At 66.1% G+C, this 24890-nt stretch overlaps 2 protein-coding genes across 6 annotated transcripts in view; one reads left to right on the top strand and one right to left on the bottom strand.

The window, feature by feature from the left end:
• Positions 1 to 1371: 1371 nt before the first annotated feature.
• CRB2 (crumbs cell polarity complex component 2) lies at positions 1372 to 22025 on the top strand. The gene is given in 14 exon segments (XM_037494399.2): positions 1372 to 1509; positions 7000 to 7323; positions 8987 to 9182; positions 9311 to 9450; positions 9819 to 10004; positions 10195 to 10308; positions 12925 to 13797; positions 13910 to 14257; positions 14260 to 14417; positions 14921 to 15086; positions 15392 to 16175; positions 16602 to 16706; positions 17247 to 17364; positions 19079 to 22025. Coding segments are annotated over 14 exon segments (3828 nt in total). The 5' UTR covers positions 1372 to 1418; the 3' UTR covers positions 19304 to 22025.
• Positions 21844 to 24890, bottom strand: part of DENND1A (DENN domain containing 1A) — a 445274-nt gene continuing 442227 nt past the window's right edge. For 3 of the 5 annotated variants that reach the window (XM_054689761.1, XM_054689763.1, XM_054689764.1), the window contains one exon: positions 21845 to 24134. In XM_054689761.1, coding sequence (XP_054545736.1) covers positions 22956 to 24134 — 1179 coding nt within the window. In that variant the 3' untranslated portion in view covers positions 21845 to 22955. Of the gene's footprint in view, positions 24135 to 24890 lie in introns of all 5 variants that reach the window. The other 2 variants (XM_054689762.1, XM_054689766.1) reach the window with 2 other exon arrangements.

Genomic DNA, 24890 nt, shown 5'->3' with positions numbered 1-24890 from the left:
TCAGACCTGGAGCTCAGCTGCAGGGCCTGTTCTTTCACCCCAGGGCAGAATGGGGCTTCCAGGAAGGGGGGCTCCCACTTAGGGAAGGGGGCTCTTGGTGTCTGAAAGGCAGGGGATTAAAGGTGATTTGGGAGTGAGGAGGGTTCCAGAAACCAAGGAGCACCCTCCACTCCAGAGAGAACTAGACTGAAGGGGTGGGCATACGGCCAAGGGGTCCACCCAGGCCTTGGGATCCTCCTCCGGGCATTTCCCTGGGGCGAGAGCATGGTGGAGCGGCCTTGACCCCTCTGCTCTGTCCTCTGTGCTGCCTCTGACCATCGCCTGTCCCTCCAGGGCCACCGGGGCTCCCCCATTCACACGCTCTCTACTGCGTCCACGTCGGACCTGGCAGGACAGCACAGGACCCGGCAGGGCCTGAGCCTCATTCCAGCGGGGTGCCTCCGGCAGGGGCTTCTCCCTTACTGGCGCCGAGGGAGTGGAGGCAGACACTGGTCTGGATCCTGGGTCCAGGTGTCCACCACTGACACCCCCTCGCAGCCTGAGACCTGCCTGAGCAAGCAAACATCTAGTGCAGGAGACTGGGGTAGGCAGGAAGGACTCCCCAGCAGGCAAGCTGGCAGCGCTGTTCAGCCGAGGGGCTGCCTGGGGTTGCAGTGGGGTTTCAGGGGTTGCAAACAGCAGAGCCAAAGGTCTAGACCAAAGAGGGGAACTGGGAAAGTGGGGGTGGTGAGGGGTGGTGAGGGTGGGGGAGACCAGACACAGGTCCCTGGGCCTGATCCTGAGGGCCCGGGAGGGAGTGGACCAACCAGAAGACTTTGCCAAGGAAGAACCACCAGGAGTTTGAGATTGACAGAATGTGGGGAGAAGCGTGAGGAATTGGGGTTCAGAGTTTGGTGTGTCTTCTGGGGGGCACTGGGAAGGAACAAACTGAGTTGGGGGGCTCAGGCTTCTGAGCAGAGAGGTCTGGGCAGCTACTGAGCAGGTCTGAGCTGAGGGGCCTGGAGAGAGGGGTCTGGGCTGGGGGAGACGGGGCCACCCAGCTGGGTGGGGGTGACTGAGAACCTGGGAGTCACTGGCGGCTTCTGGGGAAGAAGCAGCCTCACCGGGGCTGAGGGGGCAGGGCTGAGCATGGGGGGCGAGGGTGTCAAGAGGAGGAGAGTGGTGGCCGGGAGACAGGGAGACAAGGTCAATCTGTTGTCCAGGGGCCTGGGGAGCCGAGTGGGTCAGACCCCTCCCCTAGAATCTGGCTGGAGGTGGAGCCGCCTGGGAGGGCCTGTGCAGGAGGAGGGGGAGGAGGCGGGCGGGCGGCCGGGAGGGGCTGGGCCTCTGTCCACGGCATTAGTGCTGGTTGGAGGGAGAGGGGGGCGCGGGCCGGCTCGGCCGCCTGTTCCCACAGCCGTTGAGAGGCGCGTGCTGCCATGGCGCTGGCCAGGCCTAGGACACGGGGGCCCCTAGCCTCCCTCCTGCTGCTGCTGTTGCTCTGGACCCCTGCCCTTGGCCTGCTGGCTGGTGAGTTGGAGCCCAAGCCTTGGGGGGGGGGTCCTTGGGCAAGGTATGTCCCCCAAATCAGACACCTCCGGCCTTGGGGGCTGTCCTGTGGATGCCAGGCCCAACTGTGGGGCTGGGGTGCAGAGGGACGCACTGCTGCAAGCCACAGGGACTTGGCGGCGGGGAGCATGTCCTGGGGTTCGGGGCTGCTGTGTGTGGAGGGCTGTGGAGGGGGATCGTGGGCCTCGGTGATTTGGGAAATGAGGTGCTCTGGGGATCCTGGTGTGCTGTACCCTGCAGGGGAGGGATGTTGCGGCTGGGAGTTCTGGAGAGTAAAGGCCTGAGATTGGGGAGTTGCGCGAAGTGGGAGCCTCACCCCAGAGTTGGCTGTGAGCGGTGTGCTGGTTGTGGGGCACAGGTGGCGAGTGGACTGAAGCTGAGAGCAGGACGGACTGTCTGGCTGAGCTGGGAGTGGTGCTGAGCCTTCCCGGCTGAGCAGAGTTGTGGGGAGGAAATTATCAAGTGGGTTGAACTGTCTTTGCTGTTCATGTGGGGGTGTGGGCTGGGGGCAGCAGTCCCCAGCCCCGTGGATTGGGGGTTAGAGAGGCGGGAAGGAGACGCGGGAAAGCTGAGTGTGTTCGCCTTTCTTGCACTCGGCACCTGGGGGGGCTCTGGGCCCCCCGGGGGTGACTAAGCACTTGGGAACACATGTGTGTCCACTGCTAGTCCCCCTACCTGGCATTCCTGGACCAAGCTGAAAAGGGCTTCCTGAAGCCAGACCACCACTTGCAAGTGGTTTTGGCTTTTGTCTGAGTGGATCACGCATGTGCAGGCCTGGAATTCCTCCTGGGGGGCTGGGGGGACGGACGCTTTGTCTCCATCACTATAGCTACAGGGGCCAGGCCTGGGAAGTCCCCCACCCCCGCTGCCACTGGCTGGAGGAGGGAGCCAAACAGGAGGATGGCCTGGGCTCTGCCAGGTCTGGGGGAGCCCCCACTTTTCCGACTGTTTTGGGGAGGACCCCAAGCCCTACCTGGTGTCTTCCTCTCATAGGGCCTGGCTTACAGCACTTTCATCTACTCCTCTTCCTAAGGCCCTTGGGGTGAATGAGGGACCCCCTTTTGCACTAAGAAACTGAGGTTCAGGGAGGGATGGGGGCTTATGAACTGGGCTCCCAGGGCAAATGAGAGGAGCAGGGAGCCTGCTCTGCTTTGTGCACAGGGGAACGAGGTCCCACCTGTGGCTCTCTGTGCTCTGTGCACACACACCCGCACACACTGCACACACACAGCTGCACACTGGCACACAGCACCCCACCAGCAGGTGTCCACAGGCATGTGCAGCCACGCGCACACACACACACCTGCTCATGGTGTGTGCCTGCTTTACCAACATGAGCATGTCGCCGTGTGACTTCCTCTCAAATGTGCAACCCCATGAACAGATCCATCCACACCACCCATCCCTGCTGCGGTGCCCAGGCAGCCTCTCCCCTGCCATTTCTATGCAGGGACCCCCTCCCTGGGGGTCCTGGAGATCCCAGAAGCTGCAGGGGGGCAATGTAGGCATGAGTATTTTGGATGCCAGTACCCGGCCAGGAGCCGGGCTGGGGGTTGAGAAACAATTTCCATCCCACAGAGGAGAGGGGTTCTGGGCCCCTGGCTCTGCTGCCCACGCCTGCCCAGGCCTGCCAAGTCCCCTCCATCCTGGGCCCACTCTGCCACAAAGGCCCGCTGGTTGCTATGGAGAGGACCTAGCATCTTGGAGGATAATGGGGCGAGTTGGCTCCCAGTCCCTGCCCCCCTTCCCTGCACACCCAGGGAGCCTGGCTGACAAAGGGCCGGAGAGTCCAGCCCCAAGTGTGGCCCCTCCTCCAACCAGAGCTGGGTGGGGGCACGGGCCGGAGGCAGCCACACATGACCCAATGGCGGGAGGCTCGGGACAGTCCAGTGGCCCCACGTAAAGATTTGTTGGTGGGTGAGTAAATAATACCATCAGCCACTAAGTGCCGGGCGTGCGTGCTGGACGAACATAATGGAATTCGGTTTTCCTGACAACCCTGTGAGGGCAGCTCTGCTACCCCCCGCCCCCCACCCCTTATAGAGTTGGAAACGAGGCCCAGAGAGGGTCTGTAACGTGCCCAGAGTCACAGAGCTCGGGGGTGACAGCGCCAGGACTCACGTCCCTCCTGTGTCTCAGTCACAAGGGGCCAACCCAGCTAAGTCCGGGGGCCCTCACAAGAATTTGATGGGGTAACGCGGTAGTTCTCCAACTCAGGTTTGGCATGGAACCCCCAGCCCCAAAGGCGTGTAGACGGAAGCCCACGCACACTCAGAAGTGAAATGACTAGAAGTGGCCTGTGGGGCGGCGGCCAAGCCCTGCTCCCCCCGCCCCCCACTTCTGATGACCCTCCCTCCGGGAGGCTCCCACCATCACTGTGCTCTGGACCTGGAAACACGGGACAGGCCTGGTGGTGCCAGGCACGGGCTCAGCTCGCCTGGCTCTCGTTGCCAGGACTTATCAAGATGGTGCCTTCACACTCAGTGGGGCAGACCCTGAGAATATTCCAGAATATTCCAGACTCTCTGGCCTCGGTGACTTAGTGCTCTCCGGATGCCCGGAGGCAGTTCGTGCTGGGGTTCAATCCTCCCCTTGGGCCAATTATGCCAGATGCTCCTGCAGCCTCTGAATCTCAGGTTGCTTTGGAGAAATATTTTCTCTCCTGCCCTTGCAGACAAGCAGCTCCCCCAAATCCACCACCAGCACTGGCTGCCTGCATCACCTCCAGGCCCCATGTGAGTGTGAGGGGAGTAGGGGGCTCGCGGGCCCAGGAGGCGGGTGGACTGACGCCCTGGTGCTGCCTCCAGGCAGGACGGTGCCTGGGTCTCTGTCTCCCCAGCCGCTCCCCCAGGCCTGGGTGCGGGGGGCATCACTACAATTTTGCAGAGTGGGGACTCCCCAGGCCCGGGGAGCTGTGACCTGTCAGAAATCTGGGGCGATCTGCTTCCCACTTTTTTCATGGCTGATCCCGGGCAAGTTTACCAACATCCCTGAATTAGAAAAGCTTAAGTTTTCTTAAAACCGTCAGCTGTGAATCGTGTGTAGTTGGAGATGAGAGGCAGGGCTGCAGGCCAGTCCCTGGGGGTAGGAGGCAGCGGAATGGAGCCTCCCGTGAGTTTCCCTCCCGCGGCCCTTTCTGGGCCCTCTGGGCCGGCAGCAGGTTGAAGGGGACAGGCCGGTGCCAGCTAATCCGTCTCCCGCCAGGTCGTCCCGGCCGCCTGGGAGGTCAGGGGGATTTGCAAAGATAAGCACCGGCCCCTCGTTGTCCCGGCAACAGGCCGCGCCCCCAGCCTGGCCCGGGGCGGCCCCTCCGCCTCACCTCTAGGCTCCTGCTCGCTCCGGGGAGACTAGAGCACCCGGGGGCCCCGGTCCCCAAGTCTCAAGGTGCAAATGGATCCCCAGGGCTGGGGTCCCCAAATCTCAAGGAGCAAATGGATCCCCAGGGAGCGTGTTGTAATGCACATTCTCAGACCCGAGGGCCAAGGGTTCTGAATCTCCAGGCCCGGCCTGGGGCCCAGGGATCTGCATCCCTAATGCAGGCGCCCGGGGGAATGCGGATCCGGCTGGGGGTGGGGTTCCGGGGCTGAGAGACCTGGGTTTGGACTCCAGCCACTCAGGGCTGTGACACTGTGAAGTCCCTTCATTTCCGAATCTCACTTCCCTCAGCCGTGAGCAAGGAGGAAGAGCTCCCACACCTGCCCCAAGGTAAATGTGGACCAGGGCTGAGATTACACAGAAGGCGGCACGCAGCTCCCTCCCCTCATCACCCTGACCACAGCCTCTCACTGGCGTCTCTCCGGGAGCAAGGAGGGTCGCTCACATCTCCTAGGGGCCCCTCACAACGCCCCACATGGCAGGCACTGTTCCCACCCCTGGCGTAAGCCCGGTGCCATATCCTGGGCCCTTCCCAAGCCACCGCTGTCCACCTGCACACCCTACACGGCCTGGCCCCGGGGACTGGCTCTAACTGATCAGCTCCAGTGGCCCCAGGTCAGAAAAAGACAGATGGGCTGCCCTTAAGCCCCTCAGAGAGGCCCCCTGTCCTCGCCCGTAGGACCAGGCTTGCGAGTGGGGGCGGGGCTGGATGCCCCCAGCTGGGAAGGACAGCTGCGGACAGAGGTCTGTGGGCGCCAGAGCCTCTTAGGATCATCTGTGATTCACATCCTCTGCCTGGACAGGAGGGGGGGCCCATCTTGAAGTGCCCCAGGTGCTTGGGGAACTCAGAGGTGGGGCTGCCTGTTGGGTCCTCCCCAGGCCATGGGCTGGTATCTCCACGTCCACCTCCCTCTCTGCCATCCTGGCTCGGGAGGGTGGGGGTCGCAGCAGGGGGCAGCCCTGCCTGATGGAATGTGAATGACGCCGGAGAGGCTGCCGAGCCTTATCTGGGGGTCTTCACCAGGGCGGGGGAGGAGAGGTGCAGGGCCTGAAGCTGTTTGGGGCCTGCTTAGTGTCTGGGTGACAACCTGGGTGGGGGAGGGGCATCACCGGTGGGCCAGGTGGGCATGCCGCCCCTCCCCCACCACTCACCCAGCTCCTACGGGGGTGGCCGCTGGCTCTTACCTGGGGCTCTGAATCCTTCCACATCCGAGGAGGCTGGAGCCGCTATCACTGCCTGTTGGGATTGGAAACGGAGGCTCAGGAGGAGAAATGACTGGCCCGAGGTCTCAGGGCTCGCGTGGCTCTGAACCCCGGGGCTGTCTTACTTCAAAGGCCGAGTCTTACGCCAGCGCCACAGGCACCGGCCGACAAAGGGAGCCCCGCAGGCAGGGGTAGCGACTCTCTCCGTGGCAGAGCCAGGTGTTTGTCGGGGGTCTCAGCACCTGCCCAGTACCTGTGACCCGGCTGGCTGGGCTGGCCACTCGGGCATGCGCTGGTAGGGGACGGTGCGGGCTCCTCAGAGAAGTTCCCGGGCCAGCAGGGTGGGGTGCGAGGAGGGTGGGGGGAGAGGGGCCGGCCCTGGCTCCAGGCCCGTGGCCTTTGAAGTCCTCCATCTCCAGTTTCACCAGGATGGAGTTTCCAGACCCCCAGCAGGAGCGGTGGAGGGGGCAGCGGGAGGAGCCCCTCTGCTGGCCCCCTGGGAGGGGGCAGGGAAACCGGGAGGGGCCCATCCCCCAGTGGGCTGAAGGCTGCTCTGGCACTAACTTGTGCGGGACCCCAGGCAGAAATGACCACCTTTTCCCTAGAGCCTTGATCTGCTCCCTTGCAGAGCGGCTGAGGGGACGCGAGGGACCACGGGGGCAGGCTCCCAGGCTTAGCGTCCACCACCAGGAGCCAGGCACCCCTGGGCCTGCTCCCCAACGTGGGGATGCCCCATGCCGTGAAATAACTCCCAGATCCGGGTGTGAGGACAGACGGGCTCTGGGGATGGGCCTGCTTGTGTGTGTGTGTGCGTGTGTGTTGGGGGGCGGGTGTCTGGGCAGCCCCTGTCCAGCCAGTCTCCTCTCTCTACAGGAACGGTGCCTACAGAGACCCTGAGTGCCTGTGCCTCGGCCCCCTGCGCTCCAGGGACCCAGTGCCAGGCTACAGAGAGTGGCGGCCACCTCTGCAGGCCCACGGAGCCCGGCGGCTGTGCTGCCCAGCCATGCCACCACGGCGCTCTGTGTGTGCCCCAGGGTCCAGATCCCGCCGGCTTCCGCTGCTACTGCGTGCCCGGGTTCCAGGGCCCACGCTGTGAGCTGGACGTCGACGAGTGTGCGTCCCGGCCCTGCCGCCACGGGGCCACCTGCCACAACCTGGCCGATCGCTTCGAGTGCCACTGCCCCCTGGGCTACGCAGGTAATGGCCCTGGCGACCCAGGGTGGGGGCCCGTCGTGACCGTCCGTCAGCAGCTCTGCGTGTCAGGTCATCCCCTCAGCTTTGGCCTTGTTTAGATTGTACACGAACCCCGGGACCCTGCCGTCTCTACAGCTACTCCCTCCTCCGCAGGACGGCCCCGGCCAGCCCCTTGCACCAGCGCCAGAGCCCACAGGAGTGGCTGCCTGGGGGTGGGGCAGGAGGGTGCCGCTGGGACAGGCCTGGGGACCAGGCTAGGGCTGGGGCAGTCCGGGCCTGCAGTGTAGACAGACCAGGTTCTGTTTCACCTCTGAACTCAGACAACTCTCTTTGAAGGCACTGAGGGCATCTCAAGGCACGGTCCAGACTGAAGGGCTGGGTTCTGGGACCGGCTTAGCGAGGAGGTGGGTCGTGGCAAACAGGTGTAAAGACTGTGGAAAGTGGTGGCGGCCCCTTGCTCGCCTGACTCTGCCTGCGCGTGCGGACGCTGTAGCTGGGGTGTGGAGTGTGGGGGGAGTAAAGGGCCCACTGTGGCTGCGGGGTGCAGGTGGCTGAGCCCCAGGACGCGTGATGCGGAGATCCGCGTGGGAGGGCAGAGGTGTGTGAGGTGTGTGTGGAGCTGGGACCGCGGCGGCCATGCGCGCTGGGTGAGCTGTGCAGGGGAGGGGGCAGCGACGCCGTGACTCATTTCTCCTCCTTCCCTTCCTTCCGGGCCAGGCGGGGGAGGTTGGGATTCCAGGCGGCCAGGACCTGGCTCCCCCTGGCACAGAGGGTGGGAGCGGGGCTGGGCGGGAGGAGCGAGGGGTCACGGGAGGAGGAGCCCTGCTGCCTGCTCGCTGAGCTGGGAGAGGGGAAGGTTCTGGTTGGAGGCTGCTGGGCAACCCCGGCCAAACCAACTCGTGGGCCGGCCCGTGGCCTGCCGTGAGCACCTCTCCAAACGCTGGGCTCTGGCCCTGGGGGCTGCTCAGTTTTGCCCAGGACTGAGGGGTTCCGGGGATTCAGGACCCGCCAGGAGCTGGCTACTGTACTCCGGCTTCTCCCCAGAGTACGTTCCTCCTCCCTGCGGTGCCTCCCTACCCTCTCCTCAAAGCCACCCGTGAGTCTTCTCAAACTAGTCACTCAGCTGCTGAAAACTTTTAGGGTAAGCTCAGATGTGTCCCGTGGCCTCAAGGCCCTGCGGCCTGCGCCTGCCCCGCTCCAGCTCCCCTTCCCTCTGCGTCTGACCCGCCCCGCGCCCACTGCCCCGGGCACAGGCCTCGGCCAAGGTCTTTCAGGCACCCACCTGCTGGCACAGCCCCAACCCAGTCTAGTGACACCCTCGGCCTCAAAGATCTCTTCTTCCAAGAAGCCTTTCTGGCTCCCCATTCCCGGCCAGGACCCTGGCCCAGCTTTCACAGGCCCCGGTGCTTCCAGCCGCTGAGCTTGTCAGAACCGAACCGCAGCCCTCACGGAGGATGCGCTGACTTCATCGTCCCCTCTCGGCCTCGGCCCCTGGTTGCTCCGGGGACAGGATGCCGCCCCCCCCCCTCCCCAGGGAAACGCCTGCTCCGCGGCTCCTCACCTGGAGCTGGTTTCGGGCGGGCCTGGCGGGGCCTGGCGGGGCCTGGCGGGCCGTGTCGCGCTCCCTCCGGGCGCTCATCTCTCTGTGGCGTCTCGGCCTGTCCAGGCGCGACGTGCGAGGAGGAGGTGGACGAGTGCGCCTCGGCGCCCTGCCTGCACGGGGGCTCGTGCCTGGACGGCGTGGGCTCCTACCGCTGCGTGTGCGCCCCGGGCTACGGCGGCGCCAGCTGCCAGCGCGACCTGGACGAGTGCCAGAGCCAGCCCTGCGCGCACGGGGGCGCGTGCCACGACCTGGTCAACGGGTGAGCGGCGGCCGCGGCCCCGGCACGGGGAGGCCGCGGGGAGGGGGGCGGAGGGGCGTCGGGGGCCGCGGGCCGGCGGGGGCCGGGCCGGGCGGGCCTGGCTGAGGTGGGTCGCGGTCCCGCCGCAGCTTCCGGTGCGACTGCGCGGACACGGGCTACGAGGGCGCGCGCTGCGAGCTGGAGGTGCTGGAGTGCGCGTCGGCGCCCTGCGCGCACAACGCCACCTGCCTCGAGGGCCTCGGGAGCTTCCGCTGCCTGTGCTGGCCAGGTGCGTGCGGGCGCCCGGGGCGGCGGCGGGGAGCGCAGGGGCGCCCTGGGCCCAGCCGGGGGTGGGCGCGCGCCGGGACCTTCTGACCTCATTTTCCTGATCTAAACGTCGGGCTCTTCACGGCTCTGGGGCGGCTGTGAGGAGAGTCAAGGTCCTGCCCGTTACCCTCGGGGCCGGGCCGGGTGCGTGCCAAGGGCGCAGCCATACCTTGCTGCAGAGGGAGGCCGCCTTGGGGTCGGGCCGACCCCTTCAAGGAGGCCCGGCCTCCCCGCCGGAGGTGGCCAGGTTCTGTGCTGGCGTCCCAGGCACAGTGGAGGGGGCTGCCTGCTGACCCCGCGTGACCTGGTGCTCTGCGTGTGCGCCCCCAGGCTACAGCGGCGCGCGCTGCGAGGTGGACCAGGACGAGTGCGCCGCGGGCCCCTGCCAGCACGGGGGCCAGTGCCTGCAGCGCTCCGACCCGGCCCTGTATGAGGGCGTCCAGGCCGCCTTCCCGGGCCCCTTCAGTTTCCGGCACGCCGCGGGCTACCTGTGCCGCTGCCCTCCAGGCTTCGAGGGTGAGATTCCTCTCCTCTCCCGGGGAAGCAGGTTCTTCAGCGTCCAGATGCTTGGGGAGCAAAGGCCGGGTAGAACCGCGTGCCCCGCACCAGTCAGTGCCCCTCTCTGGGCCTCCGTCTCCTGGCGAGGGCCTGCCAGCCCCAGGCTGCTCTGCAGGCGCAGGCGGCACCACAGCCGGGCCTCTTGCAGGGGCCGACTGCCACGTGGATGTGGACGAGTGCGCCTCACGGCCATGTGTCAACGGAGGCCACTGCCAGGACCTGCCCAACGGCTTCCGGTGCCACTGCCCAGATGGATATACAGGTGCCCGGGGTGGGTGGAACAGGGCCAGGGCAGGGTCGGTGGGCCTGGGGCGAGAAGGTGCCTCTGGCTGATGCCCTGTGTGGAGACTGGATTGGTGGGGAGACAAGGTGATCAGGGAGGAGGTGGGCTCAGGTGCCCCGGTGACAGCTAAGAGGGACTGAGCTAGGACCTGGGCTTTGGAGGTGGGAATGGCGGTAACTCGCTGGGCTGAGGAGTAGGAGGGACACGCAGCAGGCCCTGGGCTGCTTCTAGATGTGAGTGGGAGGCGCCTGGGATGCCGGCTGAGTTTCGGTCCCGGGTGACAATGGGTGACGAGGATGAATTCAGCGTTGTCTGTAATGAGCCAGAGCGTCTGCGGCACACCCCTGGCGAGGAGCCAGGGTAAGTGCTGGTGGCCCAGGGCCTGGGGCCCAGAAGAGGGGCCCGGGCTGGAGCCAGAGTCGGGGGCCTGGTGTGTAGCCCTGGCAGCTGGATCCAGGGGTGGCTGATATTGCCTGGGAGAAAGTGCAGCGTGAGGGGCAGGGAGAACCATAGACACCTGACACCAAGGGGCAGGGCAGAGGTCCAGGGTGGCAGGGAAGACCGAGGGGGTGCCTTACTGAGAGCTGGCAGTGTCTGCAGGACACACTTGATCTTTGGGGAGCTGGGGCCTGTGAGGCAGGAGGTGGGGTGCAGAAAGCCTGTCTCTGCCTTGGGGACAGCAGGCGCTGTACAGACACGCCGCACCCTCCATGCAGATGCTGGCGAGCCCCAGGACAGCGGCGCGCACCCAGCTCTCACGAGTGTCCCTCCCTGCTCTGAGATGCCTGCGGCACTCCCCCCACACCCGCCTGCATTCCTGCTGGAAGCTGCGCCTCCCCCTTGCTGGGCTCCTGGGCACAGGCTCCACCCTGTGTCACTGTCCCTCCACCCTCACCCACATACCCAAAGGTGCTAGGACCCGGGGTCCCCTCCTCTGAGGGCCCTGAAAACCCATTTTCCATCCCCAAGGGCTGAGGCCGCCCTCCCCCCAAGTCCTGCCTGGGAGCTGTGACCTCTTGGGGGTCTGGCACAGTGGGGGCCACAGCATGTTCTGCCTGGAGAACTCTCTGTGCATTTGGTCTCCTCCTCCACATGCCCCCCCCCAGGTAGGCTTTTAAGTCCCCCTCTTGCAAATGAGGTGACACAAGTTTTAGAGATGGGGTGTCGTGGCCCAGCTCCTCCCAGGCTGAGCTCAGCTGATGGGTGCCCGGGAGGTCAGATTGCTGAGGTCAGGGAATGGGAGGGGGCCTCGGTCGCGGGGCTGAGAGGCTGTCCATCCGTTCCATCCTCCCTTTGGGTTGTGTCGAATGTGGGGGAGGCCAGTGCTTGGCATTCCTGCGCTGGCTCTGAAGGAGGTCACCCCGGCTTTGGGGCCCGCCCACCGCGCTTGTTGTCTGTGGGAAATGCAATGGGACTGCGGGCTCTGTGGACCTTCCTGGGGGGCCTGGGGCTCCTGGCAGGTATGGAGGGCTGGCACCTCACAGGGGGCGCTGGGGCTGCTGTCCTGTGTTGTGTGGACAGGCGGGGGCCGCGGCTCAGATCCCGAAGGCCCGGGCATGGGTCCCTGCAGCTGGGACACGGCCTTGGTCGTGTTGTGGGGGCCCCGGCTGAGCTGGGTTTGGGCTGTGGCCTCCTGACCCAGGCTGGGACCGCAGAGCTTGGTGTGGGGACTCCTGCAGGGAAGGATGATGTGGCCCCTTCTTAGCTAGTGTGGGGGTCTGGGCAGAGGGACAGAGTGGGGGTTAGATCCTGGGGTTACTCAGAGTGCAACAGATGCACTCCCCGCCTCTGGCGCCCCCATCTCATCACTCTGTCTAGAAAAGCCACACCAAGCCCTGTGCTGAGCACTAAGGACATATCTGGGTCCCTGGAGATCTCAGCTGCTGAGGCAGGATTCCGGGTGCTGTGCCTGGGAATTGGGATTGACACAGCAGCCTGGGGGTTGGAGTCAGAGAGACCTTCCTGGGGGACTGGCCCTTTGAAGCTGGGCTTTGCGGGATGAGTCGGAGTTTGAAAGGCAGGGTGAGGGCGGACACAGCGGAGGGAACAGAAGGAGCAAACCCCAGAGACAGGGCTTTCTGGGAGATGCTGGGAGGGACCGGCAGGTCAGGGTTTGCAAGGAGCCGGGTGGAGACTCGAGTGCGTGGTGGGGCGCAGCCGCGGGGGCTCTCCAGTGCCGGGGGTGATGGCCCTGAGGCGGCGGAGGACCTGGACCGGGTGATGCTTTAGGAATGGATCTCAGGGTGCTGGTGGGGTGGGGCTGGATAGTCGAGGGGCTTTTGAGGGATGCAGCCTGCAGCCCAGAGGGCTGGGGATCCCGGGCAGCTGGTGCGGCAGGAGAGGTGGGGTAGGAGGAAAGCGGGGGGTTGAGTGTTTGGAGGGTTGAAGTCACAGGGCATAGGGACGTACCGGACACGGCAGAGGAAGGGGCGTCTTGCATTCCAGCCTCCAGGGACTGCAGGGGCTCGAGAAAAGTTGTCGGGGAGTTGGTCTGGTTGGTAGCAGCTGAGCCCTCACCCCAAGAGGCGTGTCGGCTCCGGGTCCACACGGTGCCTCTGGCCTTGGAAGCTGAACCTGGCCTGGTCTCTCCCGAAGGCCTGACGTGTCAGGAAGACGTGGACGAGTGCCTGTCGGAGCCCTGCCTCCATGGCGGGGCCTGTGAGGACACCGTGGCGGGCTACAGCTGCTGGTGCCTGGAGGCCTGGGGCGGCCACGACTGTTCCGTGCAGCTCAGTGGTTGTCAGGGCCACACTTGCCCCCTGGCTGCCACCTGTGTCCCCACCTTTGAGTCCGGGGTCCATGGTTACACCTGCCGCTGCCCACCTGGCACCCACGGGCCTCTGTGTGACCAGAACACCACCTTCTCCGTGGTGGCTGGGAGTCCCGTGCAGGCACCGGTGCCATCTGGTGGCCCCCTGGGTTTGGCATTAAGGTTTCGCACCACCCTTCCTGATGGGGCCCTGGCTGCTCGCACTGACCCCCTGAACAGCTTGGAGCTGGCTCTGGCGGGAGCCACGCTCCAAGCCACACTCCGGAGCCACAGCAGCAGCACGATCACCCTGCGGCTGCCGGGCCCGGCCCTAAGTGACGGCCACTGGTACCGCGTGGAGGCGGCTCTCCGCCTGGGGGTCCTGGAGCTGCGGCTCTGGCACGAGGGCTGCCCAGCCCGGGTCTGTGTGGCCTCCAGCCCCGTGGCCCCGGCTCCTACAGCTTCCGTGGCCCCAAAGCCAGCCGGGCCCTGCGTGGCCCAGCTGGGCGACGCGGCCTTTGCAGGCTGCTTCCAGGACGTGCATGTGGACGGCCACCCGCTGCTGCCCGGGGACCTCGGCGGGAACGTCCTCCTGGGCTGTGAGCGCCGTGAGCAGTGCCAGCCTCTGCCTTGTGCCCACGGCGGGGTCTGCAAGGACCTGTGGACTCACTTCCAGTGCGACTGCCCCCGGCCCTATCTCGGCCCCACGTGCGCTGATGGTGAGGAGCGAGCCAGGTGGGAAGGGAGCACCTGAAATCTGGGCCCCCAGGGGTCAACCCTACCGGCTCCCTCAGCCCACATGCCTCATGGCCGGCCCCTTTCTCCCTGCAGAGGTTCCTGCTGCCACCTTTGGCTGGGGGGGCACCCCGAGCTCTGCCTCCTTCCGGCTCCACCACCTGCCAGGCCCCAACCTCACCCTGTCCTTCTTCCTCCGCACCCGGGAACCTGCCGGCCTGCTGCTTCAGCTGACCAACGAGCCTGCAGCTCTTCTGACGGTGTTCCTGAGGGAGGGCCAGGTCCGGGCCGAGGCGCCAGGCAGTCCTGCTCTGGTGCTCCCTGGACGCTGGGATGACGGGCTTCGCCACCTGGTGACACTCAGCTTCCAGCCTGATCAGCTGCAGGGCTTGGGGTGGCAGGTGCACGTGGCGGGGAGGCCGCTCCCCGCGGATGCCCAGCCCTGGGGGGCCCTTTCCGCGGCTGCCTCCAGGACCTGCGACTCAGCGGCCTCCACATCCCCTTCTTCCCGCTGCCGCCGGGGAACTCAAGCCGGCCTAGCGCGCTGGGCAGCTGGCGCTCCTGGAACCTCACCGCGGGCTGCGTCTCCGAGGACATGTGCAGTGTGAGTGGGGCCCTTCCCCGCGTCTACCCCGTGTCTCTGGGGGTCGGCGTGTCCTGCCAGCGGGAAGGGGCGGCAGCTGGAGCGCCCTGCCCAGCACCCCACCGCCGGCCCCGCACACCAGGATTTACACCATCTCCTCTGGCCCAGTTTTCCCAGTCCCCTCCCCGGTCCTGCTCTGAGATGGGCACGTGGCCGGGCGGAGGGTGGCTGCCCACACCTCTCTGCAGGAGCGGCCCGGGGACAGGGACGCCCGTGGGTTCACGCACAAGGCGCCGGCCCTGGGCGTGAACTCTGACTCCTGTGTCCTGGCTGGGGGATGCGGGCCAGGGGCGGCTCCTCTCTGAGCATCTCCTCACCCGTAAAATGGGGATGCTCTTGGCTTTCTTGGCTTGGTTGAGGGGAGCTGGCATGTCTGCCGTCAGTGCTTGGTGACAGCCCGCTGCGGCGGTGGGTGTGGGGGGCGACGGAGCCCCTGAGCCGGTCCCTGCCCCACTCTCTGGCAGCCTGACCCCTGTCTCAACGGTGGGACTTGCCTCGTCACCTGGAATGACTTCCACTGCACCTGCCCGGCCAACCTCACCGGGCCCACGTGTGCCCAGCAGCTGTGGTGCCCTGGGCAACCCTGCCTGCCGCCTGCCACCTGCGAGGAGGTTCCCGATGGCTTTGTCTGTGAGTGTCTGCCCTGGGCAGCCCCGCGGCGGGTACCGGGTGCCCACGCTGGTTAACTCCGGTCCCTGCCCTCAGGAGGGAGTGGGGGTAGGTTTTTCTAGAGGCTGTGGGTCCCCGGCCTGCGAGCTGGAGGAAGGGTGCGCGGGGAGACTCTTCAGCCCAGTAGTGCTGGGGTGGATGGGTGGGGGGGCTCAGTTCCTGGGGTCAGGTCATGAGGGGGTGTGTGTGTCCCCCAGGAGCTGGGCTGGGAGGATGGGGTGGGGTGCAGCGCGCGGGTGGGCCATCCCGATGCTCCCGCTCCCCAGGTGTGGCCGAGGCCACTTTCCACGAGGGCCCCCCGGCCGAATTCAGCGGTCCCAACGCGTCATCGGGGCGCCCCCTCAGCGGCCTCTCCATCGCCTTCCGCACGCGCGACCCCGAGGCCGGGCTGCTGCGCGCCACGGCGGGGGCCCACGCGGCCGTGTGGCTGGCCGTGCGCCGCGGCTCCCTGGCCGCGGGCGTGCGCAGTGGCCCCGGCCTGCCGGGCGCGGTGCTGCCGGCGCCCGGGCCGCGCGTGGCCGATGGCGCCTGGCACCGCGTGCGCCTCGCCCTGGAGCGCCCCGCGGCCGGGGGCGCGCGCTGGCTGCTGTGGCTGGACGGGGCGGCCGCGCCGGCGGCGCTGCGCGGGCAGGCGGGCGACCTGGGCTTCCTGCGCGGCCCGGGCGCCCGCGTGCTGCTGGCCGAGAACTTCACGGGCTGCCTGGGCCGCGTGGCGCTCGGCGGCCTCCCGCTGCCCCTGGCGCGCCCGCGGCCCGGCGTCCCCGCGGGGGCCGCGGAGCCCTTCTCGGCCCGGCCGGGAGCGGCGGCCCCGCGCCTGGGCTGCCGCGGCGCCCCGGTGTGCGCGCCCTCGCCCTGCCTGCACGGCGGCGCCTGCCGCGACCTCTTCGACGCCTTCGCCTGCGCCTGCGGCCCGGGCTGGGAGGGGCGGCGCTGCGAGGCCCGCGCCGACCCCTGTCGCTCCGCGCCCTGCGCCCGCGGCCGCTGCCACGCGCGCCCCGACGGCCGCTTCGAATGCCGCTGCCCGCCGGGCTTCGCGGGCCCGCGCTGCAGGTGAGCACGGGGTGGGGGCGCCCGTGCGCGGCCCGGTGGGCCTCGAGGAGGGCGTGGGCGCGGAGCCCTGGTCCGTGAGCCGGGAGCCGCGGGGCCTCCGGGTGCCAGAGAAAATACCGGCTTCGCGCATACATTTGACCTTCGGATACACGGATGCGCGTCTGGCGTGGGAGGTGGGGGAGAAGCTGGGCTGGAGAAAAAGCGGGAGGCTCCCCTGCAAGCCGCCCGCCGGGGGGCACAGAGCCAGGCCCGGAGCCCGACCCGCGGGGCTGGAGCCGCCAGGGCCGCAGTGGCCCCGTCCGCCTGGCGCACCACGCCCTGGGCCCTGACTTCCAGATGACAGGGCGGTGGGGGGCGGTGACGTGGAGGTGGGGCTGGGTGCCGGGGGTCCTGTCCCCACGGCTGCCTCTGCACTCACTCCCTCAGGTTGCCCGTCCTGCCAGGGGAGTGCGGCCAGAACCTCACCTGCCTCAACGGTGGCCCCTGCGAGGGTGTCAACTGCACCTGCCTGGAGGGCTCTGCTGGGCAGAGGTGAGTCTGGGAGTCAGGACTTGGGGATGAGTGTGGAGAGTTGGGCAGGGCAGGTCCCTCCGTCCCTGCTACCAGGGCAGGCGCGGGGTGGGGTGGGGGTGGGGTGTGTGCGTGTGCGTGTGCGTGTGGACGCCTGTTACCTTCTCAGCCCTCGCTGGCTCCGGGGCGCCTGGTGTGATCTCCATCAGCTCGTTCCTCTGGGCGCCCTTTCACGCGCTCACCTCGGGGAGGGTGGTCCCTGGTGGTGTCTCTCAGCGCCCCATCTGTCCTCAGCCCCCCTCCATCAGGAGGCTGTGAAGTGCAAGTCTGAGCTCACCCCGGACAGATCTGCACCCCCGGGGAAGTGCCTCTCCGCAGGTGCCCTGTGCAGGGGCGGAGCGAGAGCACCCTGGGCTGCCCGCGCTGGGCGAAGTGGGCAGGGAGCGCAGCTCCAGCGCCCATCCCCTGGCAGGGCCCCGCCGGGCAGGGCAGCCGTGGACACGGCTTTGACGCCTGGCGTGTGGGGAGCGGCTTTCTCAGCCCCACTCTCCGCCTCCCTAGGTGCCAGGTCCCCTGTGAAGCCAACCCCTGCTTGAACGGGGGCACCTGCCGGGCAGCCCGCGGGGTGTCTGAATGTATCTGCAGCGCCAGGTTCTCGGGCCAGTTCTGCGAAGTGGTGGTGAGTGATGCCAGAGGGTGGGGTGCCTGTTTGGGACTTGGGCAGATCATGTGTGTGTGGGGGTACAGCACCCGTGGAGCTGTTGGGGGGCAGCAGGGAGAGGAGACCCTGTTCCCTTCACGTGCCCCATGCAGGAAGCGTGTTCTCTGTAGGGAGCCGGGGGTGGGGGTCGTCCCACCCTCTCCCTGGGGACTGGCAGAGGGGTCACTTGGGTTCTGCCAAGCCCAACCTGGGCTGACAGGATCTTGACTTCATGGGGTTTAGCTGGTGAAAACAAGAGCCTGGTAGACTCCAGGGGGTGCTGAGTTGGGATCTTAGGGCAGGAAGATCTGGGGCGCCCAGGGTTCTGAACCAGCACAGGCTGGTCCCCTGTGAAGGTCGCCCCTGACCCCAGGAAGGCCCACTGAGGGGGGGCTGGGGAGATGGGTCAGCGGGCAGCTTGAGCTGGAACTTCCCTCCGGCCCCCTCCCCACCGAGAGGTGAGCAGGCCCTGCAGGCCCAGCGGGCCCAGGAGGCTGCGTGGGTGCCGGCGGGAGGGCTGAGGCAGGAAGCCTGGGGAGCAGCCTTGATCTCCACAGGCTTTTGGCAGCCCGGGTCATAAACCCGCAGATCCCCTCTGCTCTGGGGACTGTTTCCTTTCAAGGAGGACTTTTACAGCCCCTGGCCCCCCCACAGCCCCCCTCCCAGGACAAGGGAGGAAATGGCTTTATAGCTCCCCCGGAAGTGCTCAGGACGGCTGCTGCGGTCCCACTCGGTCCCACTCGGGGCTGGGAGGAGAGTTTCTCCCCAGCCTTGGGATCCTTCTGCAGGACGGGGTGCTGGTCCCCGCGGGCTGAGAGGCCTCATGGGACAGAGAGCCGCCGGGTCCCGTGGCCCTGGGGTTTCAGAATTCCAAGCCCATAGAATCTTCGATGACCTGTGACTGGGAGGGTCTTGGCTGCTGAGTCTCCTGCTGGGCTGGGTGGGGGGCAGGCCCTGGTGGGTTCTGACCTCACCATCAGCTCGGAGGAGCCTGCCCCGCTCCTGCCCTGGCCGGCGAGCTGCCAGCCGAGACGCCTCCCGCTTCAGGGTTAAGGCTGGTCTCCACAGACACCTAAAAAACCCAGGCCCTTTGGGATGGGGAGGGGTCAGGTCCCCATCACCTCAGGTTGATGGTGTGGAGGGGGGCGGGCAGGCTGGTAGGGCTGGGCACTGAGGCCACCTTGGCCAGTGGTAGAGGAGGGGCCTCTGGCACTTGGAATTCTAGGCTGACCATGAGGTGTGGGCTTGGGGTGCTCCTGGGGAGGAGAGCACCAGCCCTGGCTTGCCACCCCCTCGGAAGCCCATTTTGCCACCTAATATTTATGGCGCACAGTGCTCTGGGAATTTGGGGGATAAACCAGATGCCTAAGCCGTGCAGGTGAGGGGTGTCCTCGCTCCACGTCATCAGGTCATTGTAAGGAGACTGTGAAATCCCACACACGCTGCTTACCCGGTGCGCGTGTGCAGGCAACGCCTGCGTCCTCTAGCCAGCAGGCCTTCGTTGAACAGAATCCCCTTGCAGTGGGCCTGACAGGCAGCCCTGGCCTTGTTCGCACCCTCCTGGGGCCAGGCCACCCCCTCCCTCCCAGGGAGGCCTGCTCCCAGCTCTGATTTTCTCTGAGCAAGTCCTTGTGCCTCTGCTGGGCCTGCCCCCCTCTGAGGCCTGGACCTTCTCACCACTGGTCTCTTGCAGAAGGGCCTGCCGCTGCCGCTGCCGTTCCCGCTGCTGGAGGTGGCGGTGCCCGCAGCCTGCGCCTGCCTCCTCCTGCTCCTCCTGGGCCTCCTCTCAGGCATCCTGGCTGCCCGAAAGCGCCGCCAGTCAGAGGGCACTTACAGTCCGAGCCAGCAGGAGGTGGCCGGGGCCCGGCTGGAGATGGACAGTGTCCTCAAGGTGCCGCCCGAGGAGAGACTCATCTAGGCTCGCCTGGCTGCCGGCCCCGTCACCCACGAGGGCCCGCACCCTTCCACCTGGAGACCCAAGAGGCCGCCTCGGGGCCTCTGGGAGGTGGCGCCCCTCTTCCAGACCGTGGGGCGGGGGCACTGCAGGACTCAGGATTTCCTCTGGGGAAGTATCCCCATTGCTGGCAGCCCCTGCCTCTGCCCCAACGTGGACAGAAAGGGGAACACTCAGGGAAGCAGGGACCTGGCCGATGGAGACATCGCCACGTGACCTGCCAGGTCTTGCCTACAGCTGGCACACCCAGGAGCTCGTGCACCATGGGCCTGGGGCCTGCTGATCTGCAGATACACGTGAATGTTCTGGACAGAACTCAAGGGCGAGGCCACGTCTTTGCTGTGAGGGCATGTGACCTCCTACTGGGTGCTGCGATCCCATGTTGGGGCAGCTGCCCTGTGGGGACAACCCTCACAGGGTTTCCCCAAGTAGCATGTGCTCCAGGAGACCAGGCCAGGGCTGGCCCAAGGCCCAGGCCCCTGGCCCTTCTCCCAACAGTCAGAGGGAAATCAGGGGAGGCCCTTAGCCTGAGGCCAGTGGGCTTCTGGATCTCAGAACAAATGCTCCTTTAGGCAGGTATGTCTGCCCTGCGCCCAAGCTGGTGCCCAGGCTGACCTGCTTGCTGGGGCAGTGGACCTGAGCTGGCTCTCCTCACCCGCCCTGGGGTCGTCTGCAGGGCTCCCTGCAGCCGCCTCTCTCAGCACCTGTCATTTGCAGAACGGGGACAGCAGCCCTGCCTACCTCATGGGGCCCTTGTGAGGCTTGGTGGGCTGCACAGAGTGAGGGGGCTGTGTTGTGCCCAGCTGTCTGCTGTTCCTTGAGGGTGCGGGGCGGGGCTGTCTCCTCTAGCCAGAGGGCAGGAGGGGAAGGCATCTCCCTGTGGGCGCACACGAGGCCGGAGGGCAGCATGAGGATGAAGGCCAGCCCTCCTGCCCCCTCCCCCACTCCCTGGTCCCCAGCTCCAAAGTGGCCTGGTGAGGGCACTCCCTCCCCCTCTGCCCCCCAACCAGTCACCTCTATATGGGTGTTGAGGTTTGGACTGGACTCCCAGAGGCCCTCGGAGTTGGCGGCCCCTGTGTGTCGGGGCTGGTCCTGCAGGCCGACACAAAAGGGGAGGAATTTGCTGCTCTGCTTCCAGCGCCTTCCCTGGAGACGCCATCACACTGTGATCTCTGACCCCAGAGGGGCACCTGCCTGCCTCCTGTGAGCTCCACGGGGCCCTCTGTCCCTGGCCCGGGGAGGTGGCCTTCCGTCCCTGTGCCAAGGCCAAGGGGCCCTTTCCACTCGGCAGTTGGTGGGTGACTTGCTCAGCGCCCGTTCAGGATCTGAAACAGAGGCGGGGAGGGGGTGGCAAGGAAGCTGAGTGCTAGGCTAAGGGCTTGCTGGGGCTTTATCCTGTAGGAGGGGCCACCTGTCCCCCAATTCCCTCCAGAACTCCCAGGAAAGTGGGGAGGACACATCCATCTGGCACAACTGGGCCGCGGCTGGCTCCTTGGTCAGTTTATTAAATCAGAGATTCCACAGACCCGTGTTCGCTGCAGACTCCTACGACATTTTCTGTGGAATCCTGACGTAAATAAAAGCTGAGCTCCTCTGGGGAGCCCCATGTCAGCCTCCTCTCCCTTGCTCCTGAGGGTTCTGGGCCTCTGTCATTGCAGGGCAGCCAGTGGGCGGGGGCTAGGTGTGTTTAATGCCCAGCTGGGTGCTTGGTCAAGATCTGCCCCAACACAAGTGCCAAAGGAGGGGCAGCTTCTGAGGCGACGTCCTGGCCAGTGAGGTCCGTGGGGGCGAATCGCCACTTGTCCCCTTGAACTTGCTCATCTGGAGCCTGGGCACTCAACACCATCGCTGACCCGCAGCCCCGCTCGTGGACCCCACAGGCCTGTGTGTGCAGGCGATGAGCCCCCTCCCCTGCCTGTGCGGGAAGGGGCTGAGCTGGGCGCTGAGCCCTGATTGGAACGGCCTGAAGATGGCTGAGGTCTCGCCTCCCTGCAGGGCTTCCTCAAGGACACAGGGCTCCTCGCCGTCTCCCCAAGACTCTATTGAACGCGCACACACAATTCATCCTCGGATTTGCAAACTCAATCCAGCAGTGAAGAGACGGCGGTGGCCATGTGAGCCTGGAGTGCTAGTCACCAGCCCAGCGCAGCCAGCCACCCCATGGGCTCTGCTTCCCGGGGCCCCCCAGCACCTGTCTCATACCCTGCCTGCGCTGTCCCATGCCCCCGGGACTCAGGGGTCTGCTCAGGATGGGTGTGGGGGGTTGGAATCTGCTGAAACACCTGGTGTCCTGGAGGCACCCAATGACCCAGAGGAGACGCGGCTCTCCTAGCAGCCAGAGGGCGCGCGCCGGGATTTGGAGAGACTTGCCCCAGGGGCGGTGACTGGCCGGGGAGGGGGCCGTGTGCTGGAGCAGCTCACAGCCCAGTCAGACAAACCCCTGGCCAGACCTCGCAGGGCTCCCCGGACACTGACAAGGATCCCTGGGGTTCGGAGGGCCCCACAGTGAACCCCTTCCCCGTTAGACACAAATAGGAAATGAGGAATCATGTCCAAATGCTCACAATTTCCTGCATGTCTCAGCTGGCTGTTTTCTTAAATGGCAGGGCCATATTTTAACTTGCTTTATTGAAACGAGTCAATTTCAAGATTCATCAAATCAATAAAGTAAAAAGGAAAAGATAAAAGAAACAATAACAAAACTTTTCCATTGAGCTTTGGTGACGCTGGCCTGCCTCCGGGCAGCAAGCAGCCCGGTCTGTCCACTCCCGGGGCTGGAGCAGGCCTCGGCCCCTGCCCATCCCTGACCCAGAAAGCAGCTTCGCCTGTCCCGTGGAGCCTGGGTGCCAGCTTCTCAGCTCAGCGTCCCTCTGGCACCCCCGACCAGAGACTGAGCCCTGGTCACACGGAACAATGGGACTCTGCCTCCTGGGGCGCCCAGATTTATCTGCTGCTAATTTTTCTTCTACAAGTCAGAGGTGCTGGTGCTCCCGGTCCCCACCAGAACTGGCTGGGTCTGGGCTCGGCTGTCACCAGGGGCCCCAAGACTAACCTCAGCCCCCAAGTCTCTCCCAGGACAGAACGAGTGGAGTTTGGGGCTTGGGGTGGAGACTCCTGAAAGAGCGAGTGTGCGTATTGCTCGAGCATTTGGCAATGCCCACCAGGCAGACGCTCCCGTCCACAGCCGGTTCCTTAACCTCAAACTCCAAACCCCCGTCGCGGCGTAGGCCTGCAGGGCTGCGCTACGGGGCGGGGGCAGAGGCCCGCAGGGGAGTGGGTAGCACGTGGTCTGGGGCAGCCACTGGCCCCGACCCAATAGGTCTTTAGTGCAAAACCCAATAGGGGGTCCTAAGGAGGGGCGATGCCAGGGTGGGGTGAGCCCCCAGCAACTGGGTCGGAGCCCAGTCCGGAAGTGGTGTCCTTCTCCAGCGGCCAGACCTCAGCCACGGACAGAGTGGCCCAGAGGTGGGGGCGGCAGGAAGGGTTCCCACCCCTTCTCACCAGTAGAACCTGGGCAGAAACAGCATCAGGGGAAGCAGAGGGCTGACCGGCCTGGAAGCCCCAGCGGGGGGTGTGTGGTGCTCAGGCCTTGGCTGGCCCCTGCCTTTGCACCCACTCACTCAAAGGTCTCCCACTGCTTCCTGAGCTGCTCCACTGAGCCGGGGGCCGGGGCCGGGGCCGGGCTCACGTCTTGCTTGGTTTTCCGTAACAAATCCTCAAAGGGGTCTCTAGCCTCTCGAGGAGCAGAGGGCTGCAGTGCTGGCTCCAGGCCCTGGGGGAGTCGGGGAGGAAGGAGTGGGGGGTCGCCGGGCCTCAGGCCCCGCCCCTGCTTGGCCTCAGCAGCCCTGGCGCTTGAGCGGGCCAGGGGCAACGTTCGGATCCTTGAAGGGGCGACTGTTGGGGGGCCCAGGGGCTGCAGGGGACTGGTGTGGGCACCCATAGGCATCTGGCCAAAGAGGTTGGGCATGGAGAGGGCAGACAGGTTGGGCTGAGATCTATGTGGGGCACAGAAGCCGGGACTGGACAGCAGGAGGCCAGGAGCAAATGTTGGCCCCAGGGAGGCAGGAGAGGCCCCGAAAGGCCTGGCTGGTGTGGAGACCAGGGACATGGCGGACAGTGCCGCCGGCACAGATGGGACAAAGGGGTTGAGTGATGGCTGTGGAAATGGACTGGGGGCCCCTGTGGGCGGAAAGCTGAACTGGGGGGTGAATGGGGTGGCTACATTTTGGGCTGGAGGGCCTGGGGGAAGGGTGCTGCCTGACCAGCTGGTGTTGAGTGGGTCCAGGAGAGCCAGCAGAGCATCGCTGCCTGCACCTGCAGCCCCGGCAGCCAGGTTAAGTGGCTGGAGCAGTTCGGGCGGGCCTTGGTGAGCAGCGGAGGGGAGGAGCCCCGGGAACGGAGCGGGGCTCAGGGCTTGCCTGTCCCGCTCTGAGAAGTCACCAAGGGCACCGGCAGCCTGAAGCTTGGTGGGGCGAGCAGTGGGGGGTGGGGGCACGATGCCCAGCTCTGGAGTCTTCCTGCCCTGGGGTCGAGGGATGGTGATGCTGCCCGGAGTGGGGGTAGGTGCCTCCTCCTTGTCGCTGGGGTTCAGGATGCTGTCCCGGTTTTGGGGCCTGCGAGGCAGAGCCAGAGAGTTCCCAAGCAGGGCCGGGGGCTTCTCGGGAGAGATGTCTGGGTGCTTGCTGGGGATGGCCATGTCATCCTGGCCCAGGCTCCAGAGCTTGTTGTAGGGGTGGGTGAGCTTCAAGGCCACCGGCATCCCACGGCTCCTCTCGCCCCTGCCCAGGTCCAGCCTCTGTTGGAGGGAATGAGGGAGGCGGTAACCACACAGGCTGATCGGGGACAGACCGGGAGGCAGGGCGTCCCTCGCCATGCCGCAGGCGTGTGGCCACTAGCACTCAGGGCAGTGGGGGATGGCTGGGCAGGGGGCTGGCCCAGGTCCCCAGCAGAGTCCAGGTCCCAGGGGACTCTCAGCCCAGGCTTTTCTCGCTGGCGCAGATGGATTCCAGAGAAATCCCTGTCCCGTATGCCAGTGTAGCCAAGACGCTTTAGGAAAGGGCTCCACCTACCGACCATCCCCTGTCCAGGTCCTTTTCACTTGTCAAAGTGCAGGTGAAGGCGCTCAGCAGGGAGGAAGCAGGGCTGGGCCAAGTGCTGGCCCTGCTGCTACGAGGCACACGCCTGGCCCGCGGCCCTTCTGGTGGCCACAGGACACACAGGCATTGCGTGGCTTGGGGCTCTGAACTCCACCTGCCCAGGACCGTGCTCAGCATCCCCACACACCAGCTCAGAAACTGGGGCCCGGTGAGGGCCGTGACAGGCCAGAAGCCACATGGAAGTGCGTGCGTCACACATGCACAATCCAGAGCCCGGGAATTTTGATCCAAAGATTCTCTGAGGAGCCTTGGGGGGGACGGGAGCAAACCCAGTTCTGCCAGCGTCAAAGGCCTCTCTGGAGCTCTGGGGGACAAGCCTGGAGCACCAACCAGCCTGAGGCACACTGGGAGGTGGGGGCAGGTCGCCACCGGGCGCGAGGCCGAGCATCCTCTCG

This window comes from Talpa occidentalis, unplaced genomic scaffold, assembly GCF_014898055.3.
Source record: "Talpa occidentalis isolate TD23 unplaced genomic scaffold, MPIMG_talOcc4v2.1 talOcc4.7, whole genome shotgun sequence".
Classification (NCBI taxonomy): domain Eukaryota; kingdom Metazoa; phylum Chordata; class Mammalia; order Eulipotyphla; family Talpidae; genus Talpa; species Talpa occidentalis.
This window is presented reverse-complemented; position numbering and strand designations above follow the sequence as displayed.